This window comes from Hemitrygon akajei, chromosome 2, assembly GCF_048418815.1.
Source record: "Hemitrygon akajei chromosome 2, sHemAka1.3, whole genome shotgun sequence".
In the NCBI taxonomy this organism is placed as follows: Eukaryota; Metazoa; Chordata; class Chondrichthyes; order Myliobatiformes; family Dasyatidae; genus Hemitrygon; species Hemitrygon akajei.
Window position 1 is genome coordinate 131752384 of NC_133125.1, and position 20256 is coordinate 131772639.

Consider the following 20256-nt stretch of genomic DNA (forward strand, 5'->3'; position numbering starts at 1 on the left):
AAGTCAGGCAACATCTATGGAGGGGAATAAACAGTCAATGTTTCAGGCCAAGACCCTTCATCACAATTGGAAAGGAATAAGGTGGTGGGAGGGGGGGGATGAAGTAATAAGCTGGGAGGTGATAGGTGAAAAACTTTGGTCTGAAAAAGGAATCTGATGTAAGAAGAGACTGGACCATGGGAGAAAGAGAGGGAGAAGGGGCACCAGGGGGAGGTGATAGGCAGTGAGGAGAAGAGAAGGCCTGAGAGGGGGCCAGAGTGGGGAATTGAAGAAGAGGGAAGGAGGAGGGGAAAATATTACTGGAAGTTGGAGGTTTCCCAGATTAAATATGAGCTATTGCTCTCCAATCCACCGTGGCAGTGGAGGAATGAAATTGGGAAGTAGAATTAAAATGGGTGGCCATTAGGAAATCCCACCTGTTGTGGCACACAGACTGAAGGTGCTTTATGGAGTGGTCCCCAGTCTATGATTCCCAGTGTTACTGATGTAGAGGAGGCCGCACCAGGAGTTAACGACCCCAACAGACTTGCAGGTGAAGTGTCTGTTTAGGGTCATAACTGGTGGTGAGGAAAGAGGTGAAGAGGCAGCTGTAGCATTTGCCCCACTTGCAGGAATAAGTACCAGACAGAGATCAGTGGGTAGGGAATGAGTTCTGATGAATTTCAAACCTTCCTCCAGAAGATTCACTTTTATTCCCCAATTGTCTACAATTAGGGATCCTGTTCCAAGCTCATAACCAGATTTAAGCATAGTTTTTCAATTGGAGCTCTCTACCTGAATATGCAGCTTCCATTAAACAATATCCAAAACACTCATTTATCTTTTATCTTTACAGAATAAATCTAGAAGTTAGAAATGAATTTAATTATATGCTGCAGTCAATCATATAGTGCTAATTTCTATGCTCACAAACCTATATTAAACCACAAAGATGATTTTACAAATATATCAATTTCTTCTTTTGACAGTCTTTGTAATGGAAGTATCATCCCAGAGATTAAATATAACTTTGTGATTGAGATCAAGTCTCATATCTAATGCAGTCATGCCAATCTAGGTTTAGAGAATAAAGTCTAAACAAATCATACAGAATCATGTCATACTTTGGGAAATCTGCCATCAAATAAAGCATGTAGGGGCAAAATCTTGATTGACATGTGGTTAATCATACTGAGATCATGTTTAATTTACTAAGTCGCTTTGCACATGGTTAATTTCCCAAAGCATTTTTCTTTAGAGGCAGGAAAAGACCTGCAAGAGGGAAAATTGTATCTTGATACACTGACATGCTCCATTTATTCCAGTTTTATTAGTATGCACAGAAATGGAATAGGATTAACAATGATTGCTGAAAAATAGAATCTTAAAAAAAGCTTATGAAAACTTAGAACTTGCAAAAAAAACCTTAAGCTTTAGCAGATATAACCACAAAATTATGGGCACATCTACTACTCAATGCAAAAACTTAAATTCCTTTCCTTTAAAGAAGGTGTCACTCGTTGAAGCAACAATCGCCCCTCCCCACCAGCAGGCAGAATATACAAAAGCCTGAAAACACACATCAGAATCAGGTTTAATATCACTGGCATATGTCGTGACATTTGTTGCTTTGTGGCAATACATAAAAATAAAAACTATAAATCATAATAAATAAATATTGAAATAAATAAATTGTGCAAAATGAGAGGAAAAGAGTGAGGTAGCGTTCATGAGTTCATTGTCTTTTCAGAAACAAGAAGCTATTCCTGAAATATTGAGTGCGTGTTTTCAAGCTCCTGTACCTTCTCCTTGATGGCAGCAATGAAAAGAGGGCATGTCCTGAGTGACGGGGGCCCTTAATGATGGATGGCACCATTTGAGGCATCACCTTTTGACAGTGTCCTTGATGCTTGAGAGGTTAATGCCCACGATGTTCTGCAGCCTTTTCCAAAGCCGTGCAGTGGCCCCTCTATATCAAACGATGATGCAATCAATTAAAATGCTCTCCACAGAGTATCTGTAGAAGTTTGCGGGTGTCTTTGGTGACATACCAAGTCTCCCAAACTCCTAATGAAATATAGCCGCAGTTGTGTCTTCTTTGTAATTGCATCAATATGTTCGGTTACAGAGATGTTGACACTCAGGAACTTGAAATTGCTCACCCTTTCCACTACTGATCCCCTGATGAATACTGGTGTGTGTTCCTTCGACTTCCCCTTCCTGAAGTCCACTATCAGTCTTATTGACATTGAGTGCAAGGATGTTGTTGTGACTCCACTCAACCAACTGATCTATCTCATTCCTGTATGCCCCCTTGTCACCATCTGAAATTCTGCCAACAATAGCATTGTTGGCAAATTTATAGCCAGTGTTTGAAATCTGCCTAGCCACACAATTGTGTGTGTAGAGAGAGTAGAGCAGTGGGCTAAGTACACATCCTTGAAGTGTGCTGGTGTTGACTCTCAGCAAGGATGAGATGTTATTTCCAGTCTACCCAGACTGTAGTCTCCCAGTGAGGAAGTCAAAGATCCAGTTGCAGAGGGAGGTACAAAAGCCTAGGTTTTGGAGCTTGGTGGTTAGCACTGATTGTGTTGACCGCTGTGCTGTAATCATTAAGTATCAGCCTGACTTAGGTATTACTATTGTCTAGGCGATCCAAAGCTGAGTGGAGAGCCAGTGAGACTGAGTCTGCTGTAGACCTGTAGTGGCAACAGACAAATTGCAACAGGTCCAGTCCTTGCTTAGGCAGGAGTTGATTCTAGCCATGACCAACTACTCAAAGTCTTCATCATAGTAGATGGTGAATGCTACTGGGCGATAGTGGTTGAGGCAGCTCACCTTGCTCTTCTTGGCCACTGGTATGGTTGTTGCCCTTTTGAAGGATGTGGGAACTTCTGATTGCAGCAGTGAAGAGATTGAAGGCAGCCTTGAACACTCCTAAAAGTTGGTTGGCACAGGTTTTCAGAGCCCTACCAAGTACACCATCAGGGCCTGATGCCGTGTGTGGGTTCACCCTCTTGAAAGATGTTCTGTCTTCAGCCTCCAAGACAGAGGCAACAGGGTCATTAGATGCTGCAGGGATTCACACAGGTTTAGTTTTATTCTTACTTTCTAAACGTGCATAAAAGTCATTGAGCTCATCTGGGAGTGAAGCATCACTGCCATTCATGATGTTAGGTTTCATTTTGTACGAAGTAATGGCCTGAAAACACTAGCAGAGCTGACGTACATCTGATTCTGTCTCTAACCTCAATCAGAATTGTTTTTTTTTGCTCTTAAAATAGCCTTCTGTAGGTCATATCTGGATTTCTGGTATAGTTCTGGTCTTGAATGCCACAGCTCTAGCCCTCAGCAGACTATGAATCTCCTGGCTCATCCACAGCTTTTGGGTTGGGTATGTCTAGTATGTACCGCCATTTTTAAGGACAGCTTCTATCTGCTGTTATAAAACTACTGAAGTTTCCTAATATAATAAAATTGACTCTTGCCCTCACAATCTACGACACTATGACCTTGCACCTTATTGTCTACCTGCATTGCACTTTCTCTATAACTGTAAAACTTTATTCTGCATTCCTTTATTGTTTACCTTGAACTACCTTAATCATCACTGTAATGAATTAATTTGTGTGGAAGGTATGCAAGTTTTTCGCTATAGAATTAATATGTGATAATAATAAACCAATTTACCAATTTTACTTTTTAAGATAAACATGGAAATCAAATATTAAAAAAATGAGGTCAAATCAACCAATAGATTGCCTTAACCTTCCACTTTCCAACCATGAGATTTACAATCATGTTTTCAGATAGGCAAGAAAACCTTGATATTCTGGAACTTGGTACAAAATCAAAAACATCTAAATTATTTATAGAAAGATGCTTGGAGGGCTGTATCACACTGTGAGTCTGTTAGTGCAATTATTTCATGGTTGAGAAGTCTGGGGATTTCCCTGACAACTTTTAGCATTAATAGGATTATGCTGTCATCTACAAAAATGCAAAAAGTCATCAACGGCTCAGATCTGGGAGAATCAGAGACAGCCATGGTGATATGAATGTGTTATTCTGTACATAAAGATTTTCAAATGTGCTGGAATTATTGTCCCATCAGAGCCCTTCTGAAGAAATGAAGCTTCAGTGGTGTAAAACTGTGATCATTAGGAAAAGTTATCTAGATACTTTATCAAACAGCCCATCTTAAATGCCACAGAGGCCTGTATATGCTCTTCTTAACAGTGATTTTTAACCACATTCCAAGGCTACATGTCAAATCAGCAATCGTGCTCAAGTTTTCCATGCATGCAAGCAGGAATAGCAATGTAATGCAATCTAACTAACAAATTTAAGTTTAAGAAAATTATTGGCATTAAAATTCTGGCCCAAGTACATATTAATAGAGGATGGTTTTGTTGTTACTAATATAACTTATATAGCTTGATTGACATAAATTAACAAATTAAATACTATTTTCCATTTTAAATCTTTCTTTTAAAAACGAAATATTGCAAGCACAAAAAAATTAGAACTTTACAGATGGCTTGAAAGCACACAGCTGCATATTCTTGTACATATTTGTCCTCAAACACTAAGGCATAACAATAAACTGCAATCAAAATTAAAACATCAACAAAATCACTGTAAAAGTAGGGAAGTCTTCAGCAGACTAATTTTTAGATTCATCATCACCACAGCTTTACAACTTCTGGATTTACTAAGACTTTGTAATCATGGTTTTACTGTCTGCAATTCTCAAAAGATTTATTTAACACTTGTGCCCCAGGGTAGAACTGAAGGATAAGAATGGAATCTCAGAAATGCTTGATGAGAATGAAGACCTGATTTGGGATAAATATCTAGTGTGTCTGCCTACTGAGATGTTAAGTAATCTTGCTGAAAGCAGCTCTGTAAAAACAAGGGAAATCGTCAGAAAACAATAGTTAGAAATCTAAAACGGATGGATATGCATTTTTCTAATACCAGACATGTGTATTAAATTTAAATGAATGCCTTTTCCTGGATCGAAGAACATTTTTCACCAGCACATATGTGACCAAATGTTTGATTAATTTTTGAATCATCATTAAGTTAAAGATTCTGTTGTTATGGATTTAAAATTAGGAAGGATTCATGAAAAGAGTAGATGGCCAGGTTACTTGAGGGATTAGTAGAAGCAGGGACAAGGACATGTCCCTCTGCATTGCAATCCAGTTTAATATCACCATTTCCCCATCAAAAGTGACTGGCAAATGTTGTGTTTCTGATCATGTGTAACCGTGTACACTGCAATGAATTTTCAGTTTTGGAATGTAATCAAATATTTTTCCACAGAGCTGGATAAGCATGTGACCCATCTTCCCCCTCCTCACCTTTCAGTGCTACTATTGGTAGCAGTAAGGTCATTTTAGCAGCAAATGGGCTACTAGCAATGAATATCTGAATCATAGCAGGTGTTAAGTATGTCATTTTTTACTCAAAGGTGGCTATCACGTATTTGCTGCACAAATCCCTCTCTCACCTAGATGGGGTCAGTGGTGCTGTGAGGATTACATTCCTGGACTTCTCTAGTGCCTTTAACACCATCCAGGCCAAGATCTTAAGGCACAAACTAACAGAGATGGGAGTAGACTCTCACATGGTGGATTGGATAGTGGACTACTTGACAGATAGACCTCAGTATGTGCGGTTGGGAGACTGTAGGTCTGACACGGTGGTCAGCAGCACAGGAGCGCCGCAGGGGACCGTGCTCTCTCCGGTCCTGTTCACCCTGTACACATCAGACTTCCAATATAACTCGGAGTCCTGCCATGTGCAGAAGTTCGCTGATGACACGGCCATAGTGGGGTGTGTCAGGAATGGACAGGAGGAGGAGTATAGGAAACTGATACAGGACTTTGTGATATGGTGCACTCAAACTACCTGCGTCTCAATATCACCAAGACCAAGGAGATGGTGGTGGACTTTAGGAGATCTAGGCCTCATATGGAGCCAGTGATCATTAATGGAGAATGTGTGGAGCAGGTTAAGACCTACAAGTATCTGGGAGTACAGTTAGACGAGAAGCTAGACTGGACTGCCAACACAGATGCCTTGTGCAGGAAGGCACAGAGTCGACTGTACTTCCTTAGAAGGTTGGCGTCATTCAATGTCTGTAGTGAGATGCTGAAGATGTTCTATAGGTCAGTTGTGGAGAGCGCCCTCTTCTTTGTGGTGGCGTGTTGGGGAGGAAGCATTAAGAAGAGGGACGCCTCACGTCTTAATAAGCTGGTAAGGAAGGCGGGCTCTGTCGTGGGCAAAGTACTGGAGAGTTTAACATCAGTAGCTGAGCGAAGGGCGCTGAGTAGGCTACGGTCAATTATGGAAAACTCTGAACATCCTCTACATAGCACCATCCAGAGACAGAGAAGCAGTTTCAGCGACAGGTTACTATCGATGCAATGCTCCTCAGACAGGATGAAGAGGTCAATACTCCCCAATGCCATTAGGCTTTACAATTCAACCGCCAGGACTTAAGAACTTTTTAAAGGCTATTATTAATGCTTTTTGAGATAGTGATTTAGATGCATATCATATTTTTTACTGAGTTAAGTATTGTATGTAATTAGTTTTGCTACAACAAGTGTATGGGACATTGGAAAAAAAGTTGAATTTCCCCATGGGGATGAATAAAGTATCTATCTATCTATCTATCTAAACTTTTCCCAGCACCAGCTCATAGCCTTCTGTAGGTGAAAGAAGGAGAAAAGGATTATACTACTTTGGTTCTGCTATCATCAATATTTATTGTCATTATTAAAAATTGGTTTATTATTGTCACATGTACCAAGGTACAGCGAGAAACTTTTATTCTGCATGTCATCCATACATGTTATTTCATTACATCAAGGTACTACAAGGGAAAACTAACAGAATAGAGAATAAAGTGTTACAGAGAGAGTGCAGTGAAGGCAGACAGTATGATGCAAGGGCTATGATGAGGTAGACTGAAATCAAGAGTCCATCTTATCATACAAGAGGGCCACCAATAGTTTTATAACAGTAAGTTAGAAGTTATCCTTGAGCTTGGTAGCATTTGCTTTTAGGCTATTGCATCTTCTGCTTGAAGAAAGGGGGAGAAGAGAACTTGTGTGCGATGGATGGGATCTTTGATTATGTTGGCTGCTTTACTAAGGCACTGTGAAGTATAGACAGGGTCTATGGAAGTGAGGCTGGTTTCCATGATGTGCTGAGCTGTATTCACAACTTGCTGTAAAATAAGTTGCCAAATGACGGGAATGCAACATGATAGAACTTCATTGTTTGTGCTATATCAATACTTGGCAGAGGAACATTCCATGACTGCAGACTGCTAACATTGGAAAGGGACTGAAATTTCAAATTGCACACACAGAATGCTGGTGGAACACAGCAGGCCAGGCAGCATCTATAGGAAGAAGTACTATCGACATTTGGGGCTGAGACCCTTTGTCAGGACTAACTGAAAGAAAAGATAGTAAGAGATTTGAAAGTAGGAGGGGGGAGGGGGAAATGCGAAATGATAGGAGAAGACCGGAGGGGGTGGGGAAGCTAAGAGTTGGAAAGGTGATTGGCAAAAGGGATACAGAGCTGGAGAAGGGAAAGGATCATGGGATAGGAGGGCCAGGGAGAAAGAAAGGGCTAGGGGAGCACCAGAGGGAGATGGAGAACAGGCAGAATGATGGGCAGAGAGAGAACAAAAAGGGGAAGGGGGAAAAATAAATAAATCAGAGGGTAAGAAGGGGAGGAGGGGCATTAACGGAAGTTAGAGAAATCAATATTCATGCCATCAGGTTGGAGGCTACCCAGACGGTATATAAGGTGTTGTTCCTCCAACCTGAGTGTGGCTTCATCTTGAGAGTAGAGGAGGCCATGGATAGACATATCAGAATGGAAATGAGACGTGGAATTAAAATGTGTGGCAAATTGGCTGGCTTTAAAAGAGTGGATATCCTTTAACTTAATATCCTTTTCACATTTAAGAAAATTAATAACTTTAAATTAAAAGAAGAATTCTTTCCACCTTGACTAATGCTCACATGCTTGGTCTTCTCCAAGGTTAATTTCTTGCACTTCTGTTTTTCTGTATTGGCGTTGCATCTTTAACAATGCTAGTTTCTCTGGTTGCAAGTGTGGCTTTTGCAAACTGGTGTATTTGCACCTGGAGGTTTATGATAGTTCCCATGATTTGTAGCTTCATCTTCAGAGGCAAAGATAATCTCTTTCATGCCATTGTCAAGCATCAAAGGTAAATATTGCTTTGTTAGTTTTCTCATCAAAGCTGTCTTGTGCATTTGTGTGTTGGGGGCACATCATCTGATCAGACAACAGCGTCATCAAGGATTTGCCCTCCAGCATGTTATCTTTAAGTGTTGTCTCAGCTTAAATTCTATTATGGATTCTGCTTGTGTTGTTTAATGCACTGCTGATTTTCAGTGGAATAAGACCATGAGACAGAGGAGCAGAATTAGGCCATTTGGCCCATCAAATCTGATCCACTACTCAATCATGGCTGATCTTTTTTCCCCCTCCTCAGCCCCACTACCCGTAACCTTTGATGCTTTGTCTAATCAAGAACCTATCAAGCTCAGCCTTAAATACACCCAATGACCTGGCTTCCACAGCTGCCTGTGGTAATAAATTCCACAAATTCACCACCCCCGGCTAAAGAACTTTCTCTGCAACTCTGCTTTAAATGGACATTTCTCTATCCTGAGGCAGGGCCCTCTTGTCTGCAACTCCCCCACCATCGGAAACATCCTTTCCATATCTACTCTGTCTAGGCCTTTCATCGAAAGGTTTCAATGAGATCCCCCCTCATCCTTCCAAATTCCAGCGAGTACAGACCCATAGCAATCAAACTTTTCTTGTATGATAACCCTTTCATTCCCGGAATCATCTTTGTTAACCTCCTCTGAACGCACTCCACTGCCAGCACATCTTTTCTTAGATGAGGAGCCCAAAACTGTTCACAAGGTGAGGCCTCACCAGTGCCTTATAAAGACGTATCCTAGCATCACATCCCTGCTCTTGTATTCTATACTCCTTCAAATGAATGTTAACATTGCATTTGCTTCCTCACCACTGACTCTACCTGTAAGTTAACCTTTAGGATGGTCTGCCAGAGAATCCTAACTTCCTTTGCATCTCAGGTTTTTGGATTTTTTCCCCGTTTAGAAAATAGTCTGCACATTTATTTCTATTACCAAAGTGCATGACCATGCATTTTCCAACATTGTACTTTACTTGCCACTCTCTTGCCTATTCTTCTAAGACCTTCTGCAGCCTACCTGTTTCCTCAACACTATCTGCCCCTCCGCCAATCTTCATATCATCTGCAAACTTGGCAACAAAGCTATCTATTCCATCATCTAAAGCACTAATATACAGCATAAAGAGAAGCGGCCCCAACACCGACCCCAGTGGAACGCCACTGGTCAACCAGAAAAGGATCCTTTTATTCCCACTCGCTGCCTCCTACCAATTAGCCAATGCTCTAACCATGTCAGTAACTTTCCTGTAATACCATGGGCTCTTACCTTGGTAAGTAGCCTCATCTGTGGCACCTTGTCAAAGGCCTTCTGAAAATCCAAATATACAACACCTACTGGATCCCCCTTATCCATCCTACCTGTAATCTCCTCAAAGAATTCTAACAGGTTTATCAGGCAAGATGTTCCTGTAAGAAAACCACGCTGACGCTGTCCTATCTTGTCCTGTGCCAAGTACTCCATAACCTTACCCTTAACGATTGACTCCAATGTCTTCCAACCACTGAAGTCAGGCTAATTGACTTATAATTTCCTTTCTGCTGCCTTCTTCCTTTCTTAAGGAGTGGAGTGACATTTGCAATTTTCCAGTTCAGAGTCCAATGATTTTTGAAAGGTTATTACTCATGTCTCCACAATCTTTACCGCTACCTCGTTCAGAACCCTATAGGGTGCAGTTCATCTGGCTTAGGTGACTTATGTACCCTTAAGTCTTTTTGTGCACCTTCTCCCCTGTAATAGTAACTGCCCACAATTCTCTTCCCTCACACCCTTCAACATCTGGCACACTGCTAGTGTCAAAATAAGGGTCATTAAAACTGAATGTTACAAGAATAGTTCATTATAATGTTATCATATAAGAGCACATTACAGCTTTAGCATCTGGGACTTGCACAAAGCTCTGATTATGTAGAAATTCAAGATTTTAATATTTCATTGTCATTGGAAATCTTTAATATTTTTTTGGAAGAGAAATTTCATCTTGAATTTGTTTTCACCTCAAAGAACTGCAGTCCGCATAAACACAGTACAACAGGTCTGTGACCTGAAACAATGACCTGAAACAAATGTTTGCTTTCACACAACCTGAAATCACGGCCTGTGGTCTACTAATGCTCACACTTTCTAGCCTTGTTATCTCAGTGGTTTCCTCATTCTAGTTGTATGATCTGAACAAGAACAAAGCGCGTCCCATGTATGAGATGACACAGTGAAGAGTTCTGATCTTACATTTGATATAGCTGGAGATGGAACTTTGTCAGTTGTATAAACCTGCAACTGATCGTTAGCTTTTAAATGTCATGGAGAACGAGTAAAACATCTACAAACTATTTAAATTGAAGTAAATTATATGAATAAAATTTTGCATTAAAATAAAGTGAAAAAATAAACTAGATGTTAAACTAGTGCCAAAAATAACTTAACTTCCCTCGTAACATTCTAAATTGTGTTCCACAATCTTCGCTGAAATCAATGAGGACTCAGATCCTACGCCAAGAAAAGATCCAACTAAAGCTTCCCACTGAGGAATTCCACAAAATTGGGAGCCACTGCAGAAGTGAGTGACAGAGAAAACCAACAGAAGCAGACTTCTAATTCTATTAGTAAATTCTGCTCATCCAATTCTCACAGAATGTGTTAAACTGTAGAAGTCTGAGACACGCTGCTATTTAATGAGTTGGATTCAGAGAGTACCAATGAAAACTGTTGCGAATCATCAGCAACAAAACCTTTCCCTTTGATGTTCAACGAGGCACAGACGTTTGGACCACCAGTATTATTCTCAGTTTCAAATGGGGGATGAAGAAGTTAGTTTTATATTTTGTTTCCCTGAGTCCTTTCATTTTTAATTTAATAAATGTGCATTACAATTGGTATCTTTGCATTTTGTTCTCCTTCATAAATACACGTCATTACCACAAGAAGGTTCATGATAGAGATAATCCATAGAATAGCCACAGAATTGTTTACTGCCCATGATCACTATTTGTTAAATCCATCATTACCTGAAATGGGCCAACTTACACAACTTCCAATTTGATCAGCCAGGCCTTCATAGAAATGTTTTGACAGCTGGTTATGCCAAGTCCGGGATGAATAATTTGTCAAAGCCCTTGAACATTTAGGAATGGCCTTGGCATTCACAAGCATTTAAAAACATTCAAGAACTGCTAAAAAATGATCATAGTATAACCATTTTTCAAAATGTTAATAAATTCAGAAAACTATCTTCAATATAAGTTAAATGGTTCACAGACAGTACCTTACATTAAGATGAATGGAGTCACCTCATTAGCAGCAAACTTGGAAAAGGTTCAGTAGCGGATTCCTTGTGTAAATGCTAGAAAATGCAGAAATTGGTATCCAGCAGTGGATTCTGCAATGACTTTAGCATCGTAGCAGAATTAGTTCTGTGAGTTCCCACAAGTCACACACTTTTGCAGGAATCCTAAGCCTCCACACAGTTTTGTAAACTGACTTAGAAGAGTCTCATTCATTATTTGAAAGTTGATGTGGATTGCCAACTTTCCAAACGACTAATACAAGTAACTAGTACTCCCAAAGTAAACTTGCATTAAAGACAAAATCTTTGAAACATGGGTGTACAAGGGCAGATGCTTCATTGACACATTCAATTTTCTTTGATGGGAAGTGGAGATGAAACAGACTGTGTGGGAATTCTTAATGAAATCAGGATGGGAAAAATTTCAGCACTTACTTCATAAATTTCTTCAAATAATGTTAATCCCTGTAGCATTTTTTACTTCCTCTGGTGGTACTCAGTAGGTGGGAAAAAAAAACCTCATTTCTTACCTTTGTTTAAGGCGGCGTTTCGCTGTTGTGGGAACATTAGCACCGTAACCGTAAGAGAAGAGAACGCGTTCAGCATCATCCTCATTTTCCACTGCAGGAAGAAAGCAAGAGGATTATAGATATATGCCATTAAAAATCGGAAAAATCATAATACATATAATTAACCAGTTGGCAACCTGTAAAATTCGTAATATGTATATTATGAAGTTTCATGTATCATTCATAGAACAATCACAGTACTTTGAGAAACAATTTAGGATCTTAATGTGTGGACAGAAGCACACCAATCATAATTAAAAAATCTTGCCCCTCATCACTTTTAAAGAGATTACTGGACCGAAAAAAAGTGAGATAAATGCTCTCCAATGGTTGATGGATAAATGTAAAATATTGTGACTGCACAAATGAGATCCCAAATTAGCTATCTACATCCTAATATCAATAAATTAGTTTATTGCTGCAGTCTAAAATATCCAGTTTGTAAGTTGCAAATGTTACGATTCAGCAACAGTGAATATAGAATTGAGACAGGTTTTTTTTATAAACAAATAAAACTTTTATTAAACACTGCTCAAAAAAACCCAAAAGTAAACAACCGACTAACTTAACCGGAAGTCAGCTGCTATACGGCAGCTCGAACAGTTCTTAAAACGAGAAATGCGAACACAGTTCTTAAAAGTAGTACAGGTAGTCCCCGTGTTACAAACTTCCAACTTACAGACAACTCGTACTTACGAACCGAGGAAGGAGAATGCCGTCTGCCATTTTAAGTCGGATCGCGACAACATCCGCCATTTTAAGTCGTTGCCGTTGACACTGTGTTGAGTGTTTAACTTTGTATTTGGCTTAAAATTTTCTTAGTAAGATTCACCCCTGACCCCGCACCATCCCCCCCAACCGTTCCGGTTGGCTGGTTGCGCAGTGAGATCAGCGCCAGGCTGGAGAACGGACGTTCCCAAGTTCGATTTAGTGACAGACCGCTCCTTTTCTGGGTTGATGTCGAGCTCGCAACTCGACCTTGTAAAAAAACACTGCCACCTCCAATTTAAATTCCCTCGCGGAATATTGCAGAGGATCAAATACCCAAACCCAGCACAGCCCCCACTTGGCCCATTTAACCTGTCTCAGTGCAGTGGAATTTAGGACTCGGGCAACTCAGTGCAGTGATCCTTAGGACCCAGCGGACCTCGGGAGCCGGCGCAGCTCAGGACCCGCCACCCGCAGCGTTTCTGTTCTATTGACGGGAAGCGACCGTGATTGAAAATAAAGTGGAAATAATAAAACGTTTGGAAAGAAGTGAAACACCATTGGTCATTGGAAAAGCGTTAGGCTACAGTCGGTCAACGATCGGAACAATTTTAAAGGATAATGGATGAAGTGAGAATAATGGAGCATGTGAAAGGCCCTGCCCCAATGAAAGCTACAATTATTACTAAGCAACGCAGTGGTTTAATTATTGGAATACATACTTTCTTAAGTGTTTTATATGCATAGAAAGGTAAAATATATACTATATACTAAGACAAATGTTTGACTAACTGACGCTAAATAATACCGGATATACTTGTTCCGACTTACGTACAAATCCGACTTAAAGACGGACTCAGGAACGGAACTCATACGTAACCCGGGGACTGCCTGTAATGCAGAAGTCCAAATGATTTATAGTCACTTAGGAGAGATTTTCCTAGAAGTAACGAATTCCTTGACCTCACAATGTTACTGTTGATCCCAGCTGAAATATGCCTTGCCCGAAGGATTTACGATGAAGGAAATAAAACGGCTTAAAGGTACTGACCTTTCCTTGGCGAAACGCTGCATCCAGCTCTTTCTGTTCTTATAGCAATGCAGGAGCTATCTCGGACGCAGGTTACTAATTCCTTCTGAATGAGGATCAAATAAGGTCGAACCTGTTTTACCATCGACAACATCAATTTTTCTCGATCCTTCAGCTTCCCGAACTTTGATAATTCTTCACTCGCCGACTGCACTTTAACTGGCAGCAATTTTCAGAACTGCCGGCACAACGATTCTTACAGTAGAAATTAAAACTGCACTTTAAAATGAAAACAAATATGCAGCAGAACGGAGTCACTGACGACTTAAGCCACGAGCTGACCTGCATCACAGCGATGCGTTCTCCTTTTATACCTGTTGGAAACAGGCATTCACATGACCTCTCACTGGCGGGAAAATTACATCACTCCACCATCACAAGACCATTACATCATGCCCAGCAGAGCCTCAATTATATCATAGTCATATGACAGTCACAAGATACCCACGAGTATGTAACACCTCCCTCCAAAAAAAATTTTGATCTGTCAAGATCAAAATTTTAACAAATGACTATTTACAAAAAAAAAATCAAATTTATTCCTAAGTGGTACTGTCTCTGGAAACCTAGACGCAGTGCACTTGATAGTCAGCAAGTACTGATAGCCAGTTTTTGTTTTTGGTAATGGTCCTACACAATCTATAATAATTTTGGAAAACAGTTCACCGAATGCGGGAACAGGTTGCAGTGGGGCCACTGGAGTAACTTGATTAGGTTTACCCACAATTTGGCAAGTATGACACGTTCTGCAAAACACTGCCACATCTTTCCTCAAACCAGGCCAGCAAAAATGTTTTAAAATCTTGTCCACAGTTTTCCTCACCCCTTGATGTCCACCCAAGGGCACACTATGGGCTAAAGTTAAAATCTCATTTCGATAAACTTTAGGAAGAACTATCTGGTGAACAATATTCCATTCATCACTTGCAGGAATTGTAGGCGGTCTCCACTTCCTCATCAATACTCCTTTCTCAAAATAATATCCTACTGGTACCTTATCAATTTCACTATCCGGAAGAGCTTGTTCGTTTAATTTGATCATCTCAGGGTCTCTACTCTGCTCTGCTATCAACTCCTGAGACAGAGACAAATCTTCATGGTCAGACTTACTCCAAGAATCTTGTTCAAACAATGAAGGTAAGAAAGTTTCCGACACATCCTCAAAACTCGAATCTTGAATTGAACAGTTATGGGTAACAACCTCATTCTGCACATCAAGCTTTTTAGCCATAGCTCGAGTTACAACACAGGAGGAAGCTGTGTTAGAATCCATCCATGGTTCCTCTGACTTTATTGTCAAATGCACTTCAGGAAAAACTTGTCCATTTGCCAAGTCATTTCCTAACAATAAAGAAATATCCTTCACAGGCAAACAAGGTTGTAGTCCTACTTTAACAAGCCCTGTAACTAACCCTGACCTTAAATTTACTCTATGCAAATGCACAGGCATAAGGGCACTCCCAACACCTCGTATATAGTTTACCTCACCAGTGTCAGACTCATCATTAAACTTTAACACACTGTCTAACATCAGTGATTGAGAAGCTCCAGTATCTCTAAGGATTTTTATTGGCACCGGAGTGGATCCTTCTTTCAAAGATACAAATCCTTCAGTTATAAAATGATCATATCCCTTCTTAACTTGGCCAGACTCAAACAAAGCTTCAATTGTGTTTACCAAACCCTGTGAATTTATAGGTGTTTCAGTATGTTGCACACAAGCATCTGGGACTGCTTCCTTCTCCTTCTTTTTCAATCGGAAACAGTTGGCTATTACGTGACCGGGTTTTTTTTTTACAGTAATTACAAATGGGACCAAACTGTCTTTCCTTCACAGGTTTTCCTTCCTCCTTGCCTTTCTCACTAACTTCTTTTAATGCTCCTTTTAAATTCTTCCATTAAAATAAGCTCTTTCAATTTATTACAGTCCCCATTTACATTTTTAGAGGAAACCCATCTTTCAAAACACACAGCTTTATCGTAGGCAAATTCCACATAAGTTTTTTCCACAGATTTCTTCAAATCTCTGAATCTTTCTCTATATGGTTCCGGACCTAAGTCATACGCCTTTAATATGTGCAGCTTCACAGGATCATAATCAAGTGCTTGCTCAGCAGTTAAAGCTGTATAAACCTGCAGTGCTTTGCCTTTAATTACACTCTGTAACAACACTGGCCATTTCTCTTTCAGCCACTCTGAAATCAGAGCAACAGTTTCAAAATGTTGAAAATATTTCTCTACTTCTGTTTCATTAAATGGAGGGACCAATTTAATTTCCTGACTAACACAAACGTTTTTCTAGAACCAGAAGACTGATTCTCAGACTTTAATTCCGCCATCGCGAGTTCAAATTCCCTCTGTTTACTTTCAGCTTCTAACCGACAAAGTTCCAAGTTAGCTTTCAATTGCTTCTGTTTTAATTCAGCTTCTATTCTAAGCTATTCTAACGCAACCTGTTCCAGGTGTAACTGATTCACTGCTTTACTCACAGGGAACTTATCTAAAATCATTTCATCAAAAACACCCGAATCTGTATAGTGTTCCGCGATTTTCCTCTGAATTACGGTCTTTGTTGTAACCGCTGAAATACCTTTAAGTTCCAACCTGCTAGCAATCTCAGATACATCGCTCTTTTTCGCCTTCGCTAATAACTCCGGGTCTGGCGATGCCAGGAAGTTGTCAATATTCATAGCTGCCGAATACCACTCACAAACCAATCAAACAAAAGGATCGGGTATTTCCCTTTTCCAAAACACCGATCGATAATTAAACAAGCATTTAAGCACAAAAACGGTACTTATCTCACGAGCCCCCGATTGTTACGATTCAGCAACAATGAATATAGAATTGAGACAGGTTTTTTTTATAAACAAATAAAACTTTTATCAAATACTGCTAAAAAAAAAACCCAAAAGTAAACAAATGGCTAACTTAACCGGAAGTCAGCTGCTATACAGCAGTTCGAACAGTTCTTAAAACGAGAAATGCAAACACAGTTCTTAAAAGTAGTAATGCAAAAGTCCAAATGATTTACACAGTCACTTAGGAGAGATTTTCCTAGAAGTAACAAATTCCTCGACCTCACGACGTTACCACTGATCCCAGCCGAAATATGCCTTGCCTGAAGGATTTACGATGAAAGAAATAAGATGGCTTAAAGGTACTGACCTTTCCTTGGCGAAATGCTGCATCCAGCTGTTTCTGCTCTTATAGCAATGCAGGAGCTATCTCGGACGCAGGTTACTAATTCCTTCTGAACGAGGATCAAATAAGATCGAACCTGTTTTACCGCTGACACCACCAACTTTTCTCGATCCTTCAGCTTCCCGAACTTCGATAATTCTTCACTCTCTGACTGGACTTTAACTGGCAGCAATTTTCAGAACTGCCGGCACAACGATTCTTACAGTAGAAATTAAAACTCCACTTTAAAACGAAACTGCGCCATGAAACCAAATACGCAGCAGAATGGAGTCACTGACGACTTAAGCCACGAACTGACCTGCATCACAGCGATGCGTTCTCCTTTTATACCTGTTGGAAACAGGCCATCACATGACCTCTCACTGGCGGGAAAATTACATCACTCCACCATCACAAGGCCATTACATCATGCCCATCACAGCCTCAATTATATCAAAGTCATGTGACAGTCACAAGATACCCACGGGTACGTAACACAAATAACATACCATCCAGTGCTAGCAAAATTCCACAGAAGAGTCTAAGCAGCTCTGACATTCAACGACATTATCATTATAAAATTCCAGACAAACAGCCAGAAAAACAGTGGGACATATTATATAAATCTAGGTCAATGGTATTCCACACAGAGGTCCATCTGATTTTCCAAACTTCACCAACACCTACAAAGTTTAATTACTTAACACTGGCTTGTACAGGAGCGTGAGGAGATAATTGATCAGAATTACAGGGAAGTAGTCACCCCTAAGTTGCAGGAGGCAAATAGCTGGGTGGCCGTCAAGAGAAATGGAAATGTATATAGGCAGTTAGCACAGAACGCTCATGCGGCCAATCTTCTCAGTAATAGGTATAAAACTTTGGATACTGTTGTGGGAAATGACCTCCCAGGGGAATGCCATGGAGACCAGGTTACTGGCACTGAGCATAGGTCTGCGGTGCAAAACGGAAAGAGGGAGAAGAGAGGAGCGGTAGTGATAGGGGACTCAATAGTCAGGGGAACAGACAGGACACTCTGTGGATATGAATGGGACACCCGAATGGTAGTTGCCTCCCTGGTGCCAGGGTCAGGGACATTTCATATCACATCCACAGCATTGTGGAGAGGAAGGGAAAACAGCCAGATATCTTGGTACATATTGGTACCAATGACAAAGGAAAGAAAGGCAAAGAGGTCCTGAAAAGAGAATTTAGAGAGCCAGGTAGAAAGCTGAGATGCAAGACCTCCAGGATAGTAATTTCTGGATTACTGCCTGTGGCACACGCCAATGAAGGTATGAAAAGGATGATTTGGCAGATTAATACGTGGCTGAGAAGCTGGTGCAGGGGGCAGGGCTTCAGGTTCTTGAATCATTGGGATCACTTGATAGGTTGCACCTGAACTAGAGGGGGACCAATATTCTCGCAGGCAGGTTTGTTAGAGCTGTTGGGGAGGGTTTAAACTAAATTGGCAGGGGGTCGGAACTGGAGTGAAAGGACTCAGGATAGGACGGATGGTAAAAAAGTAAAGATAGCGTGCAGTCAGACTGTCAGGAAGGGCAGGCAGAAGATGGGACTTTGTTGCAGCCAACAGGCTGAGTATCAAAACAGTATGGATGCAGAATCAGAAAGAATAGCAAATATGGTATTCAAGGTGTTGTATCTAAATGCGCGTTGTATAAAAATTAAGGTGGATGATCTTGTTGCACTATTACAGGTTGCCAGGTATGACGTTGTGGCCATCACTGAGTCGTGACTGACGGATGGTTGTAGTTGGGAGCCGAATGTCAAGGTTACACATTATATCGGAGAGAAAGGAAGGTAGGCAGAGGGGGTGGTGTGGCTCTAGTGGTAAAGAATGGGTTCAAATCAGTAGAAAGTTGTGGCATAGGATCGGAAGATGTTGAATCCTTGTGGGTTGAGTCAAAAAACTGCAAAGGTAAAAGGACCCTGAAGGCCGTTATATACAGCCCTCCCAACGGTAGCTGGGACGTGGACCACAGATTACAATGGGAAGTAGAAAAGGCGTGTAAAAAGGGCAAGGTCATGATAGGTCATGGGAGATTTCAACAGGCAGGTCAATTGGAGAAATTTGTTGAATGCCTAGAAGATGGCTTTTTAGAGCAGTTTGTTGTTGAGCAGCTAGGGGATCAGCTATAATTAATAACAGCTTCAAAATTTTTGACCACCGCAATCTACGACAAAATCAGCAGATGTATGCTAGCAATACCATCTCCTAGTCACATACCTTCTTAACTTGATATACAAGCAGTCCCCGGGTTACGAACAAGTTCCGTTCCTGAGTCCGTCTTTAAGTCGGATTTGTACGCAAGTCGGAACAAGTACATCCGGTATTATTTAGCGTCAGTTAGTCAAACGTTTGTCTTAGTATATATTTTACCTTTCTATGCATATAAAACACTTAAGAAACGTATGTATTCCAATAATTAAACCACTGTGTTGCTTAGTAATAACTGTAGCTTTCTTCGGGGCAGGGCCTTTCACATGCTCCATTATCCTCACTTTATCTTTTAAAATTGTTCCAATCGTTAACCGACTGTAGCCTAACGCTTTTCCAATGACCGATGGTGCTTCACCTCTTTCCAAATGCTTTATTATTTCCATTTTATTTTCAATCGCGATCACTTCCCATCAACTGAACAGAAACACTGTGGGTGGCGGGTCCCAACATCTGCCGACTCCCGAGGTCCGCACTGAATTCCCTGGGTCCTAAAGTCCCGGGTCCCAAGTCCTAAAGTCCACCACATTGAGACAGGTTAAATGGGACAAGTGGGGGCTGTGCTGGGTTTGGGTATTTGATCCTCCATAATATTCCGCATGCGAATTTAAATTGGAGGTGGTAGTGTTTTTTTTACGAGGTCGAGTTGCGAGCTCGACATCAACCCGGCATGGATGGTACAGGAGTCACTGGATCGACAACAACCCGGCACGGGAGCGGTCTGTCACTGAATCAAACTCCAGAACCTTCGTTCTCGAGCCCGGCGCTGATCTCACTGTGCCAGCAACCGACCGGAATGGGGGTGGGGGGGAGTCAGAGTGAATCTTGCTAAGAAAAATTTAAGCCAAATACAAAGTTACACACTCAACACAGTGTCAATGGCAACGACTTAAAATGGCAGACGGCGTCGTGATCCAATGTAA

The 20256-nt window shown here is 40.8% G+C and overlaps 1 protein-coding gene across 5 annotated transcripts in view; it reads right to left on the reverse strand.

Moving 5' to 3' along the window:
- Positions 1-20256, reverse strand: part of LOC140715673 (progesterone-induced-blocking factor 1-like) — a 282888-nt gene that overhangs the window by 171589 nt on the left and 91043 nt on the right. For all 5 annotated transcript variants that reach the window (XM_073028043.1, XM_073028051.1, XM_073028064.1 and 2 more), the window contains one exon: positions 12078-12168. In XM_073028043.1, the coding sequence (XP_072884144.1) occupies positions 12078-12168 (91 nt within the window). The remainder of the gene's footprint in view (positions 1-12077; positions 12169-20256) is intronic.